The sequence below is a fragment of the Oncorhynchus mykiss genome, chromosome 17, assembly GCF_013265735.2.
Source record: "Oncorhynchus mykiss isolate Arlee chromosome 17, USDA_OmykA_1.1, whole genome shotgun sequence".
In the NCBI taxonomy this organism is placed as follows: domain Eukaryota; kingdom Metazoa; phylum Chordata; class Actinopteri; order Salmoniformes; family Salmonidae; genus Oncorhynchus; species Oncorhynchus mykiss.
Window position 1 is genome coordinate 41,726,106 of NC_048581.1, and position 18,011 is coordinate 41,744,116.

At 41.1% G+C, this 18,011-nt stretch overlaps 1 protein-coding gene across 2 annotated transcripts; it reads right to left on the minus strand.

Annotated features, from left to right (window-relative positions):
• Positions 1-1,164: 1,164 nt before the first annotated feature.
• On the minus strand, positions 1,165-11,813 carry tgm5l (transglutaminase 5, like). 2 transcript variants are annotated; one of them, XM_021568479.2, is made up of 15 exons: positions 10,756-11,813; positions 10,045-10,224; positions 9,621-9,854; positions 9,040-9,158; positions 8,669-8,779; positions 8,054-8,231; positions 7,700-7,835; positions 7,414-7,517; positions 6,880-7,119; positions 4,431-4,460; positions 4,277-4,306; positions 3,745-3,954; positions 3,301-3,458; positions 2,923-3,059; positions 1,165-2,147 (listed from the first exon to the last, which is right to left on the minus strand). In XM_021568479.2, exons 1-15 carry the CDS (start codon positions 10,760-10,762, stop codon positions 1,994-1,996), a joined length of 2,028 nt encoding a protein of 675 aa, XP_021424154.2. In that variant the 5' UTR covers positions 10,763-11,813; the 3' UTR covers positions 1,165-1,993. The 2 variants fall into 2 exon arrangements, with proteins under 2 accessions (XP_021424154.2, XP_021424153.2); XM_021568478.2 differs by having other exon boundaries at positions 4,431-4,463.
• Between the last annotated feature and the right edge of the window lie 6,198 nt (positions 11,814-18,011).

Consider the following 18,011-nt stretch of genomic DNA (forward strand, 5'->3'; position numbering starts at 1 on the left):
ACGTTGGTAATTTCATTTTTGCATCTGAGCTCCTAGAGTGTGCGGCTCTCTTTTATTTTCAAGTGTTCTACTCTGCTAGCCAGCACCTCGCCTAAATAGGTGTGTGTTTCTTTTCTTCTAGATCAGCCTATGGTCTTTACCAGAGGGGCAACTTTGGTTTTTAGAAGTAACTATATATTTTTTATTAATCCAGTCATATACACACTCCAAACAGCCTACCCGACCGCTCGGAGGCGTCGCATTATCCTAAAGCACACCGTTGCCTCATTGTCATTGTCAAGCCTTTTTATGTCTCTATTTGGTTTGGTCAGGGTGTGATTTGGGTGGGCATTCAATGTTCTGTTTTCTATGTTTTCGTATTTCCATGTTTTGGCCGGGTATGGTTCTCAATCAGGGACAGCTGTCTATCGTTGTCTCTGATTGGGAATCATACTTAGGCAGCCTTTTTCCCTTTTTGTCATTGTAGGAAGTTGTCTTTGTTAGGGGCACTATAGCCCTTGTAAGCTTCGCGGTCATTTTTGTAATTTCTTGTTTTGTTGGCGACATTTTACTAAATAAAATAAAATGTACACGCTCACAACGCTGCACCTTGGTCTTCCTTGAACGACGGCCGTGACACTCATTTTGTATCACATTCCAATGATACAACTAGGGGGTTTCAAAAGTGATTCGTTCAACTGATTCGTTCTGGCGCCGGGTCTGCAGTAATTGTTGCCAAATGTGCTTCCACCAAATATTAACTCTGGTGTTTGATGACCATACGCAATCAAGGCATGTTATTATTATTCATTTAGAAAATGTGGAGCAGGTTGTGTAGATCTGTAGGAAAAACAACTAATTTAATACCTTTTTTAGATACAATTTTAAGGCAGCAAAATATGACAACTGCGCAAGGGGTATGTAGATTTTCAGTAGGCACTGTAGGCCTATCAAGATACCTTATCACTGTTTATCAAGTCCTTCCGTTTCAACCTTTTGTCTTTATGTGTTTTTCTCATATTTAGATTTTTTCCATGTTACAAATATAATTTACAACTTCGGTCCAGTGTCTCAATGTTTTTCATCTCACAGCAAGTTTCTAGTGAGTGGGCAATCCTTGTTTTTAAATAGGTCTGGAGACAGGAAAACACAGACTGAGGTTGCGTTGTAGTGTGGGTTTATTTTTTGATTAGGGGTTTTTGATTTTCCCAGTATTTTTCTACTGCTGCACGTGTGATAAAATATTATAATTTCGCCACATTTTCTCCAGTAAATTGATGGCAAGCTACAGTGAGGGTATTTGAGTTAGAAACAAATAATAAATAATGTTTTTCAACCATCTACAGAAGGCCTAGCTATGCACTATAGTTTTGGGGTTTCAGCCAGGAGAGTACACAGGAAGTGTCCAAATACTGACTAGCTGATGTGGTTATGGTAAAAAAAAGTGTTTAAAAAATATTTATTACATATGACTGTATTAAAATACCTGTGTTGTAGAAATACTAAGAAGATATTGAGGGAATGAGGATGTGGTTTCAATTATTGAAAATAATTTAAGTGATCTACAATACAGGACAAAGATGAAGACTTCAACTTGTAAGCTTTGTCACTCAGAATTCATTTATCTGATTTGTATACATATTTGTATAAAAAGTGGTTTCATTTGATAAAAACTCAATTCAAAAGACTTGAAACAAACTAAATGAAACAAACTCCAGAAACTTTAACTTGTTCACAGGCCAATGTCAATTGACTAATTAAACCTAATTTTATGTAAAGTCACAAGTGACTATTCAAGTAGTGATTACCAATCATACATTAAAATTAAAAAATAAATACATCTATATCATAAACATCAAACAACAAAGTTATTATGAGAACGAAAGAAATACATGTTTTAGTTTAAAAAAATTACATAAATATAAATAATAGATATAATACTTAAGTTGTACATGAAATTCCTACCTTATATACAATTATATTTATTAGCACCACCTGAATCATTGCAAAATGACTAAGCTGACTTCACAGAGATCATTCTGTAGCCTACAATTTTTGCAGAGTTGTTTTTGAGGACTAGAGTAGCCTGCAACATTTTTTTCCCCACCATCCTCGGAATGAAACTGAAGCTCCTCTCCATAGTGCACCCTGGGTTGAAGAGTTGAATCCTGCAAGATAGGAAGGCATTTTTATGTTAGGTAATTGTCTGAATGACGCAACATACGAATTGACAAGACTGGTTATTCATGTGAAGGTTAGGGGAATGGGGATTAAAGGGGTAGTTCACCCTGTAAGCAGTCTATGGACAAGATAAGACACTGGCAGCAATCCAGGCTTTGGTTTTGTTTACCTCTTTCCATGTCAATAGACTGCTTACAGGATAAGAAAATCAATATGTCTTTTTGTCATTTGAGTGAACTGTCCCTTAGAATCTAGTGAAGTTAATCTACTGCGTAACATCTCATAATGAAAATGTTGAAGTGCAAAGAGTTTACAGAATGTAGTTTTGCCTCTAAATCTTGTAAAGTTCCCCTGTGGATATCACTCACATTGCCATGGCTCACATTGCAATGGCTCACATTGCCATGGCTCACATTGCCATGGCTCACATTGCCATGGCACCAAGTAACCATGTACAGCATAGTTACAGCCTTTATATAAGAGTTTCAATTGTTTCTCCAAATGATCTTATACTGGCGCTTAGTGCCATGAAAGTTTACACAGTGTTACGTTCTGTCCTTGACTAACCACACAAATATTTCAGGACTTATACCGTACAACTATGCCACTCCTTGTGTTTACCCATGCTTTTGCCAATACTCAATGGAATCCACATTTTTGTTGTTGTTAGCAGTTGCCAACACTGCCTTCCGTCACTCCTTATGTAAGAAATGAGACGCCAAAGAAGGAAACACATTCAACCCGAAAAGAACATGTCCTTACCTTGAGTGCATTTCCCCCTCGATCAAACCAGAGCCAGTCACGGTTAGTAGGCCGCTCACAGGTACAGAGAAGGTGTTGCAGAAGACTACGAGGGCAGTGTGCTCCTTGTGTAGCATGACGGAGTCTTCATCTGCAATCTAAAGAATAAAAAGGTTAAAGCTATGTCCTTCGTCTGCACACATAGTACACAGTATGTTATCAACCCATTTGTTTAGATATAAAACAAGTAATGGACCTATTTCACATAGCACATCACTGTCTAAACATAGCTATATTGTTTAGTCTAGGAGTTAATTGCGTTGAGTGTTGACGCAAGATGTGTAACGGACGTGTGAAGTTAATTCGGTGTGTAGAGACGTTCTGAAGAGATGCCTGTACCTGTATGGAGAGTTGAGGGCTGGTGATGTTGAACTCCTCTGAGGCCAAGACTCTCTCCTGAGTGAACTCGTCCTCCATGACCACAGCCAGGTTGACCAAGTCATCTCCCATCAGAGACTCATACTGGGCATGGTCGATCAGGTGATGAATGACCTTAGCTGGAGGGAGGGCGAGGGAGAGGGAGAAAGAGTGAGGGGGGAACAAATTAGTGAATACATGAGGTAGGTTCAACAAAATGGTACGGTGTCCCTGAAATGTTCCATAGGACCAAAGACAGAATTTTGAAGGGAAAGTACTACTTTTAAGTGGTATAGAAGGTGTGTCAAGAAATACAACACATTTCATTTCATATATCTGTGTGGAGGGAGTACAGTATTTTTAGGGTGCTAGCCATGTGACATTATGCGGCCAATATTAACGTTAGCGATGCGTTAAGGTTCCTACCTTCATGCGGCGCTATCCGGACGACGTTGTGGACCTCCCAGAAGGTGCCCGAGGGACTACGGTTGTACTTCTTGGTCTGAGCGTTGACATGCTCCCTCAGCACCTTGGGGATGCTCTCCGTGTTGGTGACCATGACTGTGAAGGTTATGTTTTCACCAGCCACGGGCACTTTAAGGAGGCTCAGAGACACTGAGAGGCCCCGGGTTGACCCTAATGAGACACATATGAATGGCACATTAAATGAAGCGTATTATGTCAATGACTCAAAGAAGTGTAAGATGTCAATGACTCAATTAAATGTATGATGTCAATTACTCAATTAAATGTATGATGTCAATTACTCAATTAAATGTATGATGTCAATTACTCAATTAAATGTATGATGTCAATTACTCAATTAAATGTATGATGTCAATTACTCAATTAAATGTATGATGTCAATTACTCAATTAAATGTATGATGTCAATGAAATTTGTGGACAGATGGAATACAGACAGAACCATATAGAAGATCAAGTAAATCAACACCCACCTCGCTTATGTGTTGATTCTCTTGAAAATGCTAGAGAGAAAAAAAACATTGTTAGACATTTGGAAATAGGAATTTGCTTGTAATAAATACTGTTGAATAGTGATATTTTTTTGATACACTGAATGAATAATGTAGCTAGTAAGTTAGCACTTACTTGCACTCTTTGATCTGTGTAAGGACATGGCTGCTGCATATGAAACAAAAAAGGATTTAGATATAAAGACGATCGTTACAGTATGAACACAATGCTGTGACATTGAGACTCAAAAGAGATCACTATTCTTGAACCAACATTCACAATCATTTTATGGATTCATAACAACCACTCAACGGCCACTTTGCTCATAGTATAGAGAGGTAGTGTAGGGTTATGGTGAATCACTTTATATACCACATATATATACAGTAAATATACATACATATATATACATATATATATATCTATATATATATATATATATATATATATATACACATACAGACAGACAGTGTATTCGGAAAGTATTCAGACCACTTAACTTTTTCCACATTTTGTTACCTTACAGCCTTAATCTAAAATGGATTCAATATTTTCCCCCCTCATTAATCTACACACAATACCCCATAATGACAAAACAAAACAAAAAATCAAAATGTTCGAAGATATATTTAAAATAAAAAAACTAAATATTTTATTTACATAAGTATTCAGACACTTTGCTATGATACTCAAAATTTAGCTCAGGTACATTCTGTTTCCATTGATCATCCTTGAGATGTTTCTTCAACTTCATTGGAGTCCACATGTGGTAAATTCAATTGATTGGACATGCTTTGGAAAGGCATACACCTGTCTATATAAGGTCCCACAGTAGACAGTGCATGTCAGAGCAAAAACCAAGTCATGAGGTCAAAGGAATTGTCCGTAGAGCTCCGAGACAGTATTGTGTCAAGGTACAGATCTGGGGAAAGGTACCAAAACATTTCTGCAGCATTGAAGGTCCCCAAGAACACAGTGGCCTCCATCATTCTTAAATGGAAGCATTTTGGAACCACAAAGGCTCTTCCTAGAGCTGGATGCCCGGCCAAACTGAGCAATCTTGGTCAAGGAGGTGACCAGGAACCTAATGGTCACTCTGACAGAGCTCCAGAGTTCCTCTGTGGAGATGGGAGAACCTTCCAGAAGGACAACCATTTCTGCAGCACTCCATCAATCAGGCCTTTATGGTAGAGAGGCCAGAAGGAAGCCACTCCTCAGTGAAAGGCACATGACAGCCCGCTTGGAATTTGCAAAAAGGCACTTAAAGGACTGCCATGAGAAACAGGATTCTCTGGTCTGATGAAACCAAGTTGAAACTATTTGGCCTGAATGCCAAGCATCAGGTCTGGAGGAGACCAGGCACCGCTCATCACCTGGCCAATACCATCCCGACGGTGAAGCATGTTGGTGGCAGAATCATGCTGTGAGGATGTTTTTCAGCTGCAGGGACTGGCAGACCAGTCAGGATCGAGTGAAAGATTAATGGAGCAAAGTACAGAGAGATCCTTTATGAAAACCTGCTCCAGAGCGCCCAGGACCTCAGACTGGGGCGAGGGTTCACCTTCCATCAGGACAACAATCCTAAGCACGCAGCCAAGACAACACAGGAGTGGTTTCAGGACAAGACTCTGAATGTCCTTGAGTGGCCACGCAAAGAGCCTGGTCTTGAACTCGATCTAACATTTCTGGAGAGACCTGAAAATAGCTGTGCAGCAATGCTCCCGATCCAACCTGAAGAGCTTGAGAGGATCTGCATAGAAGAATGGGAGAAACTCCCCAAATAGAGGCATGCCAAGCTTGTAGCGTCATACCCAAGAAGACTCTCTGCTGTAATCGCTGCCAAAGGTGCTTCAACACAGTACTGAGTAAAGGGTCTGAATACTTATGTAAATGTAATAATTCCGTTTTTCTAGATACCTGTTTTTGCTTTGTCATTAATACATTTTAAAGGCTGTATCGTAACAAAATGTGGAAAACGAGCCTCCCGGGTGGCGCAGTGGTCTAAGGCACTGCATCGCAGTGCTAGCTGTGCTACCAGAGACTCTGGGTTCGCGTCCAGGCTCTGTCGCAGCTGGCCACGACCAGGAGGTCCGTGGGGCGACGCACAATTGGCCTAGCGTCGTCCGGGTTAGGGAGGGTTTGGCCGGTAGGGATACCCTTGTCTCATCGCGCACTAGCGACTCCTTCTGGGTTGGATGCGCTCTGTTAAAGAAGCTGTGCGGCTTGGTTGGGTTGTGTTTCGGAGGACGCATGGTTTTCGACCTTCGTCTCTCCCGAGCCCGTATGGGAGTTGTAGCGATGAGACAAGATAGTAACTACTAACAATTGGATACCACAAAATTGTGGAGAAAAGGGGGTAAAAATATAAAAAAATATATTTTTTTTTAAATGTGGAAAAAGTGAAGTGGTCTGAATACTTTCCGAATGCACTGTATTTATATATGTATATACGTGTGTGTGTGTATATGGTGTGTCTTCATAGTCTACAAATAGTTTATTAACGCTTATTCACGATAGTTACTACAAAGTCTTACCGATTTGATATTAGCATTTGATTCATGACATCACTTCCTGTTTGACTCACCTTTGGTGGGTTTGTAGTTCCCTGTGATGTTCTGGGGCCTTGGTGAGCCTATGGTCTGGGTGACGATGAGGGAACCAACTCTCTCTGTGTCTGTGCTGGAACTCAGCACCTGGCCCTGCTTCACAATGACCGTGTGCACGTCAGCATTCACCTCAGCATACACAAAGGGGATGTCGTAGACCAGGTCCACACGCCGGTCTCTGATAGCCTTCACTGGGGCTGGGCCACAGCAGAAGATTCCTAGGAGGGGGAAATATATGGTGGAGCTTTAGAACTAGAAGCAATAGTAGCCATACTTTTGATTGATTCCAGTCTGGATGATGTAGAATGTGTCATAAAAATAATATAAACAGGTAATAGACATATATTCATTTTTTTGTCTGGTTATCAGTGTCGGTGGCTTGTGACAAGTGCAGTGTCTAAATATCATAAAAAACTAAAATAATAGTTTTTTGTTATTTATGAATGGACTTTCAGTTTTTTTTAATCTAACTTGTATTATGGAGTTTCTATTTAGTCTGTTTCGACTCTGACCTCCGCTCCTCTCCTGCGGGGTTGGATCCAAAACCTGCCATCCGTCAAATCCTGCACCCAGGTCTGGCCGGGTCATCCAACACTCCACCCATACATGGAAATTCCTGAAATGGAGGACAAAACAGCACATTTTAATACCAAAGACTGATTGATTTTCACATGCAATTACTTACATGTTACTTAAAATACTTCTTGCTATCATATAATCCACTTTCGTATTATTTCATCGACAAATAATATTTAATATTCATGGTGTGGTAATGCTGTAGACTAGATATCTGCTTACCATATGCTGTCTTTACTGTGAGGTAGTTTCTTGCCCGTCTCAGAGTAAAACTCCTCGATGACCAGGTTGCCGTTGGTGTCATGGGCTGAGTTGAAGTTGGTGATGACACGGGATGGAATACCAAGAGCTCTCATGACTAGGAAGAGATAGAAATACAAGGATGAAGAATTTGTCAATGATTTGACCAATGATTTTCTAACTCTTTATATTCCTAACATAAATTAAATCTTGTTCAAATATTCCATTACGATGGTGCCATGATGAACTTATACAGAAATTCAGCTGGGAGTGATATTATTCCATATGCATTGATAAAACATTTTACAATGCATACATTTCCAACATATTCATTACCTGTGCACATCACAGCAGCAAACACCCAGCACTGGCCGTACATCACTGGGCTGAACTTGGACTTGGCCCACTGTCTCAAAATATCCGCACTTCCTGTCCACTTGGAGGGGTTCACCCCGTTCTTGAAATCGCCCAACCAGTTCCCTCTCAGGACTCCTCGGTCGTCCTCGCAGTTGATCTGACAGAGAATGACACAATTATCTACCCAATGTTCCCTCTAGGGATCAACCATGTTTATTCTGTAACCATTTATTTGACATTTCTTAAATACCTTGTAACAAGGTACTTACATGGGATTTTTTCTAGTCCAAAAATTAAAGTACAAAGTACCATTTATTCAATTCAGAGTGAAATAATTTAAGAAAGGTTAACATAGTAAGATGAAACAATATTTTTTTAATGGCCTTATCACGTAACCTCACTTCAACCCTCATTGCTTGAACTGAAATATAAACACATTGCGTGAGTGTATTATCAGTACTATAGACTGCCAGACATTTCAAGCCAGGACCTGTTTTGTGAGCTCCAGAGCTCCTGAGCTCTTATTCTAATTTCCACACATAAAGCGTGAGAGATTAATTTACTATCTGAGGGATCTGAGGCATTGTCACTCACCATGGCAGACACCACCCTACTGAGGTAGATAGGATCGGAGTGCAAGTTCCTGCCGTACTGCGGGCTGACCTGGAGCAGCTTCAGACAAATATCCAGAATCTCTGGCTCGTACTGCATAGAGATAAACAAAATGGAATATTTATTTATTTACTTTTTTCATCTATGTTATACATTTTTCATTTCTGTAATTATTTTGTCAACTTATGTCATTATTTATTCATTTATGGAATAGATTTTTCATTTATTCCTTTATTTATCTTTAGTCATGTATGTTGTCATGTCCAGCCTTTTTGTAGACGTCTCTGGAAAATGCGGTAATTGACTGTGAATGGTATCGTAAAATGTTTTGAAGCTGGTCAGGAGATGCTCACCTGATCGAACGACCAAGGTCTTGATTCAAGGTTTTTAGGGGTCCCCATGTACAATAAACCAGAGTCATTATTTACATATTCCTCTCTCTGGTCTTCGAAGGGAATGTACACTGCGTCCTCTGGAGGGAGAACACTTTGATTACTTTAACATCAAACATGTTTGTATCTTATATAATTCGTACTTACTTTGAGAATGGATCGATGTAGAAATGTGCCAATATGAACCCTTACCTCTCCACCGCAAAAACTGAGGTTTTGCGGATTTTGAGGATTCAAAATAGCTGCCATGCATCACCAACGTTATCACACTTAGTAAAGCACTTTTGATGAAAGGCACTGTATTAATGCAGTGAACCATTATCATTTCCAGAAATCTTATTATCCTATCTAATCAAAATTAAAGTTTGCATTAGACTCAAGGACAATCTGTGTTGGGATTCCATTTCCTTTTGTGTCTTGAATCAGAATTCCTATTCACTTCTATATTGCTATGAAGCAAAATGGACTTGACCCCAAACCCGGCTACAATCAATACATTTAATCATAGGAGCGGGTTTAAGTCGTTCTGTAGATTAACTCACCGCTGCACCAGGGGTTGCAAAGGAGAACAAAGTCTCCCACCACGTATCCCTTCTGACCGTGCTGTGTGAGCACGTGGAGCTGAACACTGTAGCGCCCTATGGAGGAAGAGGCAGGGCTGGATATGTACAGAGAGGGAGAGTTGGGGTTCAGGCCTTTGGGGGTGAAGTAGGCACTCCATCGGGAGGGGGATCCCTGCTTGGAGAAGGTGACGGGGAACTCTGCATACAGCCGACCTGTTGGGAAAAAGGAATGAATATGGGTCAGATAACGCAATGCACACCACCACTATTGTCTCCTTAATTCTCATGAATGGGTATACTTAAGCTTTCTACAGAGTTAAATACATCATCCATGCTATGACAAATGTCCTAACCAATTATTGACAAAACAAATATGACTTGAACAGTATGTATCACAGTGTACCTAGGAGGATTCTGAACATCAGGGTGTCAGTGTGTGGGTTGAAGGCTCGTCCCTTCAGGAGCAGGGTGATTTTGAAGGGTGCTCCTCTCCGCACCACCAGGGTTTTAGAGCTGAACCCCTGGGTATAGTGGCTCTCATGGTTGCCCTGAAGTTCCAGATTGACATATTGGATTCTCAATTCTGGAGGGAAAGAAACACTGGGCGTTTGTCAATGGAATACTGAAGACTTTAATGTGAGTCAAATGCAGAGATCGGAAACTATATCAAAATGCGGAAATACCAAGATGTTCCTTTTTGCTATTCAATAACATATCTAATCTGAAGTCAATTTTGCTTAGCAGTGCTAATAACACATTTAACAATTCCATCTAGAATATAAGGATTTTTCTTCTTTTTTTTTTTTTTTACAGATAATAAAATCATTCCGTTGTGCGTGATGATTTACACTAGCATAATTTCAAGCATTATAAAAGCATACTGATTCAATTGTGGTGTCAAGAGCTCATGGGTGTGCAGTGTTGAATTGCCTCGAAAGTGTTATTGCGGATTGACCATATGACCACAAAACTACAGTTTGACAACTGAGTAAACCTGAGTTGTGATATAACCCACCAAAGAATCATACCAGTAAACTTGTAATGTCACAGGACAACAAATTGAGTAGTCTAAAAATAGTCATAAGACATTGCCTAACGATAAGCAGTATCTCACCTTCCATCTGTGTGTGCTCCGGTTCGAAAGGCTCACTGCTTTAGTGATATGGGGAACACTTTCAATCTCTACCTATTTAAACAGTCTCCTCTGCCCCACCCACTGGAGTGTCTGAAGAATTACTGTACTGGGTGTTTGCAAGCGGATTAACTGGTTTCGCCTATGATCACTGACAGGTTTTTAATCTGACTTATAACCTTTATGTGATCGCCTAGGGAAAGAGTTGTACAATAGTCAAGGACATAGGTGTGTTCGTGCGCAGATGTCTTACCAACGTGCATGTTTAGAATGTGAGTGACTAACAGGACCAACCCACTCAAAAGGTACAGTACATCCCAGATAGCAAGATATGTCCCCTGCATGCTATTTTCCGCTGGCACAACGCCCAAGGCTATACATTCGAGTTAGCCACTCAAGACATGATTTGCATTTCTGGCTGGTAGCCCCCATTCAGAGGACCACTATAAGCCCTTGGCAGACCGCTTTTGCATCTCTGGTATTAAGCCTCCGCTCAGAGGACAGCTATTTAGCCATTTAGCCATGAATTAATTTGAAAGATAATAGCAAGGAATTTCTCTCATCTCAAATTCGGCCTGACACCCTCTGCCTCCTATAGCCAGCCAGAGGCTGCAAGCTGTTTTGTTGTTTCCATAAAATCACAACAAATACAAGGTATTTATTTAGATTTCATTTATTTGCCAATTTAAAAACACAATACAACCACACCTGGGGACATAATCCATTACAGATTACACAAAAAGTGATAGGCCTACATCTAAACATGTACAGTTTAGGTTAATGATACAATTATTATGTCCAATAATAGCCTACATTTTTACCATTGATTTAATATAGGCTACTATATACTAGAGGCACAAAAAAATGGTTCATTTCTAGCAATAAATGCCACTTCCTAAACTGCCTCACCCACTTGAAGAAAAATGTTAATCACAATGTGACGGCCCTTCTTACACCCACAGAAGAAATAGCTACCATCCTACATGGTCATCACTAGTTACCACACCCCCAAAGTCATAAACCCCACCTATTTCTATAAACTATACTGAACAGAAATATAAACCAACATATAACCATTTCTAAGATTTTACAGTGTTACAGTTCACATAAGGAAATCAGCCAATTGAAATAAATTAATTAGGCCCTAATATATGGATTTCACATGACTGGGAATACAGATATGCATCTGTTGGTCACAGACACATAAAAAACAATGTAGGAGCGTGGATCAGAAAAATAATCAATATCTGGTGTGACCACCTTTTGCCTCAAGTAGCTTGACACATCTCCTTCACATAAAGTTGATCGGGCTGTTGACTGTGGATTGTTATCCCACTCCTCTTCAATGGCTGTGCGAAGTTGCAGGATATTGGCAGGAACTGGAACAAGCTGTCGTACACCTCGATCCAGAGCATCCCAAACATGGTCAATTAGTGACATGTCTGGTGAGTATGCAGGCCATGGAAGAACTGGGACATTTTCAGCTTCCAGGAATTGTGTACAGACCCTTACGACATGGGGCTGTGCATTATCATGTCGAAACATGAGGGAATGGCGGTGGATGAATGGCACAACAATGGGCCTCAGGATCAAGTCACGGTCTCTCTGTGCATTCAAATTGCCATTGATAAAATGCAATTGTGTTTGTTGTCTGTAGCTTATGCCTGCCCATACCATAACCACACCGCCACCATGGGACACTGTTCACAAAGTTGACATCAGCAAACCTCACACCCACACGGTGCCAACAGTCTGCTAACAAGCTACTAGCTAATGTTAGCTAGCCAGCTAATGAATGGCTTGAAAACAATCAAAACAAGTACTCGAAAGTATTACTTGCATAGATATTTACAACGAAATAGCAACATTTCACTTTATATCTAGCAAGATATATTACATACAGTGAGGGAAAAAAGTATTTGATCGCCTGCTGATTTTGTATGTTTGGCCACTGACAAATAAATTATCTGTCTATAATTTTAATGGTAGGTTTATTTGAACAGTGAGAGACAGAATAACAACAAAAAAATCCAGAAAAATGTTATAAATTGATTTGCATTTTAATGAGGGAAATAAGTATTTGACCCCTCTCAATCAGAAAGATTTCTGGTTCCCAGGTGTCTTTTATACAGGTAACGAGCTGAGATTAGGAGCACCCTCTTAAAGGGAGTGCTACTAATCTCAGCTGGTTACCTGTATAAAAGACACCTGTCCACAGAAGCAATCAATCAATCAGATTCCAAACTCTCCACCGTGGCCAAGACCAAAGAACTCTCCAAGGATGTCAGGGACAAGATTGTAGACCTACCCAAGGCTGGAATGGGCTACAAGACCATCACCAAGCAGATTGGTGAGAAGGTGACAACAGTCGGTGCGATTATTCGCAAATGGAAGAAACACAAATGAACTGTCAATCTTCCTCGGCCTGGTGCTCCATGCAAGATCTCACCTCGTGGAGTTGCAATGATCATGAGAACGGTGAGGAATCAGCCCAGAACAACAGGGGAGGATCTTGTCAATGATCTCAAGGCAGCTGGGACCATAGTCACCAAGAAAACAAATGGTAACACACTACGCCGTGAAGGACTGAAATCCTGCAGCACCCGCAAGGTCCCCCTGCTCAAGAAAGCACATTTACATGCCCGTCTGAAGTCTGCCAATGAACATCTGAATGATTCAGAGGACAACTGAGGGAAAGTGTTGTGGTCAGATGAGACCAAAATGGAGCTCTTTGGCATCAACTCAACTCGCCGTGTTTGGAGGAGGAGGAATGCCGCCTATGATCCAAAGAATACCATCCCCACCGTCAAATATGGAGGTGGAAACATTATGCTTTGGGGGTGTTTTTCTGCTAAGGGGACAGGACAACTTCACCGCATCAAAGGGACGATGGCCGGGGCTATGTACCGTCAAATCTTGGGTGAGAACCTCCTTCCCTCAGCCAGGGCATTGAAAATGGGTCGTGGATGGGCATTCCAGCATGACAATGACCCAAAACACACGGCCAAGGCAACAAAGGAGTGGCTCAAGAAGAAGAACATTAAGGTCCTGGAGTGGCCTAGCCAGTCTCCAGACCTTAATCCGATAGAAACTCTGTGGAGGGAGCTGAAGGTTCGAGTTGTCAAACGTCAGCCTCGAAACCTTAATGACTTGGAGAAGATCGGCAAAGAGGAGTGGGACAAAATCCCTCCTGAGATGTGTGCAAACCTGGTGGCCAGCTACAAGAAACGTCTGGTTTTGCCACCAAGTACTAAGTCATGTTTTGCAGAGGGGTCAAATACTTATTTCCCTCATTAAAATGCTAATCAATTTATAACATTTTTGACATGCGTTTTGGGGGATTTTTTTGTCATTATTCTGTCTCTCACTGTTCAAATAAACCTACCATTAAAATTATAGACGGATCATTTCTTTGTCAGTGGGCAAACGTACAAAATCAGCAGGGGATCAAATACTTTTTTCCCTCACTGTACCTAGCATTGTCTTTTCCAACAGAAAAAAAATGCTAATTCTGGGTTGCTATTGAAGTCCTTAAACTCGTTAGTTCTCTCTACTGTAAAAATTGAAATCTGAGGTTTACTCTGATTGTGCCTCTATCACTTTCCATTTTTGCCTGTCTGCTCTCCAAATTTCTCTGTTTCTATTGCTTAGATGGAGGAGTAGTTTCTGCTGGGTCAGGTCGCTTGCCTATCACGTCTGCCATATCTATGCTAGCTAAGTGTTGGCCATGGGCTCAGCTAGCTAGCTATCATACCTAGGACTGTGGCGGTCACAACATTTTGTCAGCCGGTGATTGTCAAGCAAATAATTGTCGGTCTCACAGTAATTGACAATTAATTAACATAAACACATTTAGCATCTCCTGGCGTCCACTCATAGCCTACAAGCCACTGACGCAGACATTTGGAACATCTACATTTAAACAAGTCTAATAAATCCATGTAATATAGCCTACACCTTCTCAATAAATCCATTATTTATTTTAGACAGGTCTAAAGAGGTATGATATGAAGAAAATGTAGTCTATTTCAGGAGAACAGAATTGCATACTCTGAGTCATCCTCATGTAAGGTCCTGATTTGGCTATGCCAATGGATGTGGGCTACACTAGTTCATTTAGCAAGATTTAGCAACAAGATTTGCTTAGAATTCCGTGACATTATTTTATAGTATGAAGAATACAATTGAACAAAGCTGAATAAAATAGAAAGGATGCTTTCCTCAAACGATTTGAGGGAGTGCGCACATGCGGCTATTTTGTGTTGAGCTCTTAACAAAGAAATAGGTATTCCTATATGCTTAATTAATTAATGTAACCTTAATTGTTCTACAAACGTTGGGCTATATACACTGCTCAAAAAATAAAGGGAACACTTAAACAACACAATGTAACTCCAAGTCAATCACACTTCTGTGAAATCAAACTGTCCACTTAGGAAGCAACACTGATTGACAATAAATTTCACATGCTGTTGTGCAAATGGAATAGACAACAGGTGGAAATTATAGCCAATTAGCAAGACACCCCCAATAAAGGAGTGGTTCTGCAGGTGGTGACCACAGACCACTTCTCAGATCCTATGCTTCCTGGCTGATGTTTTGGTCACTTTTGAATGCTGGCGGTGCATTCACTCTAGTGGTAGCATGAGACGGAGTCTACAACCCACACAAGTGGCTCAGGTAGTGCAGCTCATCCAGGATGGCACATCAATGCGAGGTGTGGCAAGAAGATTTGCTGTGTCTGTCAGCGTAGTGTCCAGAGCATGGAGGCGCTACCAGGAGACAGGCCAGTACATCAGGAGACGTGGAGGAGGTCGTAGGAGGGCAACAACCCTGCAGCAGGACCGCTACCTCCGCATTTGTGCAAGGAGGAGCAGGAGGAGCACTGCCAGAGCCCTGCAAAATGACCTCCAGCAGGCCACAAATGTGACTCCGTGAGGGTGGTATGAGGGTCCGACATCCACAGGTGGGGGTTGTGCTTACAGCCCAACACCGTGCAGGACGTTTGGCATTTGCCAGAGAACACCAAGATTGGCAAATTCGCCACTGGCGCGCTGTGCTCTTCACAGATGAAAGCAGGTTCACACTGAGCACATGTGACAGACGTGACAGAGTCTGGAGACGCCATGTAGAATGTTCTGCTGCCTGCAACATCCTCCAGCATGACTGGTTTGGCGGTGGGTCAGTCATGGTGTGGGGTGGCATTTCTTTGGGGGGCCGCCTCCATGTGCTCGCCAGAGGTAGCCTCCATGTGCTCGCCAGAGGTAGCCTGACTGCCATTAGGTACCGAGATGAGATCCTCAGACCCCTTGTGAGACCATATGCTGGTGCGGTTGGCCCTGGGTTCCTCCTAATGCAAGACAATGCTAGACCTCGTGTGGCTGGAGTGTGTCAGCAGTTCCTGCAAGAGGAAGGCATTGATGCTATGGACTGGCCCGCCCGTTCCCCAGACCTGAATCCAATTGAGCACATCTGGGACATCATGTCTCGCTCCATCCACAGACGCCACAGACTGTCCAGGAGTTGGCGGATGCTTTAGTCCAGGTCTGGGAGGAGATCCCTCAGGAGACCATCCACCACCTCATCAGGAGCATGCCCAGGCATTGTAGGGAGGTCATACAGGCACGTGGAGGCCACACACACTACTGAGCCTTATTTAGACTTGTTTTAAGGACATTACATCAACGTTATCAGCCTGTAGTGTGGTTTTCTACTTTAATTTTAAGTGTGACTCCAAATCCAGACCTCCATGGGTTGATAAATTTGATTTACATTGATCATTTTTGTGTGATTTTGTTGTCAGCACATTCAACTATGTAAAGAAAAAGTATTTAACAAGCATATTTCATTCATTCAGATCTAGGATGTGTTATTTTAGTGTTCCCTTTATTTTTTTGAGCAGTGTATTTAGATTTGTTATACATTGTAAGGCTGCATGATGCGACTCTAATGATGATTTGATCAAATTTGCTTGAAAGGCATGAGCTCCTCTTTGTTTTTTTGTTCAGGCTGGACACACTACATCAGTCATTCATTCACAATTTGACAAGCACTTGATAATGCCTAGAATTTCACGGCAGCATCCCCTTCGTTTGGTCGTAATGCACTCAAAACAAAATCCATGCTGTTTGCGGCCAGTGGCCATTGTACCCTTCTCCCTGAGTGCTCCATCACATGAATAGGTCTTTCTCACAGGCTACAAGTGAAGACAGACACATCAGGGAAGCAACTGCTTGTGTCTTTATCCAATTCCGAGGTGCATGTTGAAGATATTGGAATAACTGTCCATATTTACTTTTCGTCAGTCAGCAAAATGAGTAGGCCTAATGAACAGCAAAAGCACTAGCCTATGTCAATCTACTATTCCCCATAGTACAAAAGTCAACTTATTATATTCTGTGCCAGAACAGTTGTGGGATGCAACAGATCCCAAATGAATACCACCACTAGCATAAAAAAATATTTTTTTACGCAATGTGGCTGACACAACAATTCAGAACATTTAACATAAAATGTTGATAAACTATTAGGCTATTTCTTCACATTATAAGTGCAGCAATGCACACATGGCAATAGGCTATAAACACAAATGTTCACCATTATCAAAAGTAAACACAAATGCGATTATGCATGTAATGCTTTTATTATAAAGGTGCATTTTTATGGTGACAATTATTTTCCTGGTGAAACTCACGCGCTGCTTATGTATGCCAGTTAGGTACTAAACCTCTTATAAAGCGGATTAATGTGTGTTATTTGGCCACTTTATTTGCGATACAAACCTTATTAAAACTTAGGCCTATGGGCTAGGCTAAATGAGGTGTGCGACTATGATTCAAAAAAGTCGGAAAAAAAGGCAATTCACACGTGATAGGCTAATTTTGTCACCTGTCAGACTATTCTTGATTTAATCTTGTCTTTACAAATACAAAATAATATATGTGACATTTGTGATTTAGAACAGACCATTATCATGCACCTGTCATGCACTTACGAATGGAGGACGCTTTTCCTGTGGTTGAATTTCATGACAGCCGGGTAGGCTATACTCCTGTTGTAAAGAAAAATACTGTGCTTAATAGAAGTTAAAGTTGAGAAATAAATATAGTATACCTTGTGTATAGAAAGCTGATGGGATCCTCCTCTTTTAGGGGCCATCAAAACACTGTTTTCTCATGCGCAACATGAGCTCATGGGCTCTAATTAAGTGTTTGATTAGATCTTTGATTAAATTTGCA

Excerpts from the sequence above, each read along its gene's own strand:
- tgm5l (XM_021568478.2), bottom strand. Across the intron at positions 9,159-9,620 it reads TTGCAACCCCTGGTGCAGCG|AGGACGCAGTGTACATTCCC; the intron begins GTGAGTTAATCT and ends TTCTCCCTCCAG. Across the intron at positions 7,836-8,053 it reads TGCTGCTGTGATGTGCACAG|TCATGAGAGCTCTTGGTATT; the intron begins GTAATGAATATG and ends ATCTCTTCCTAG.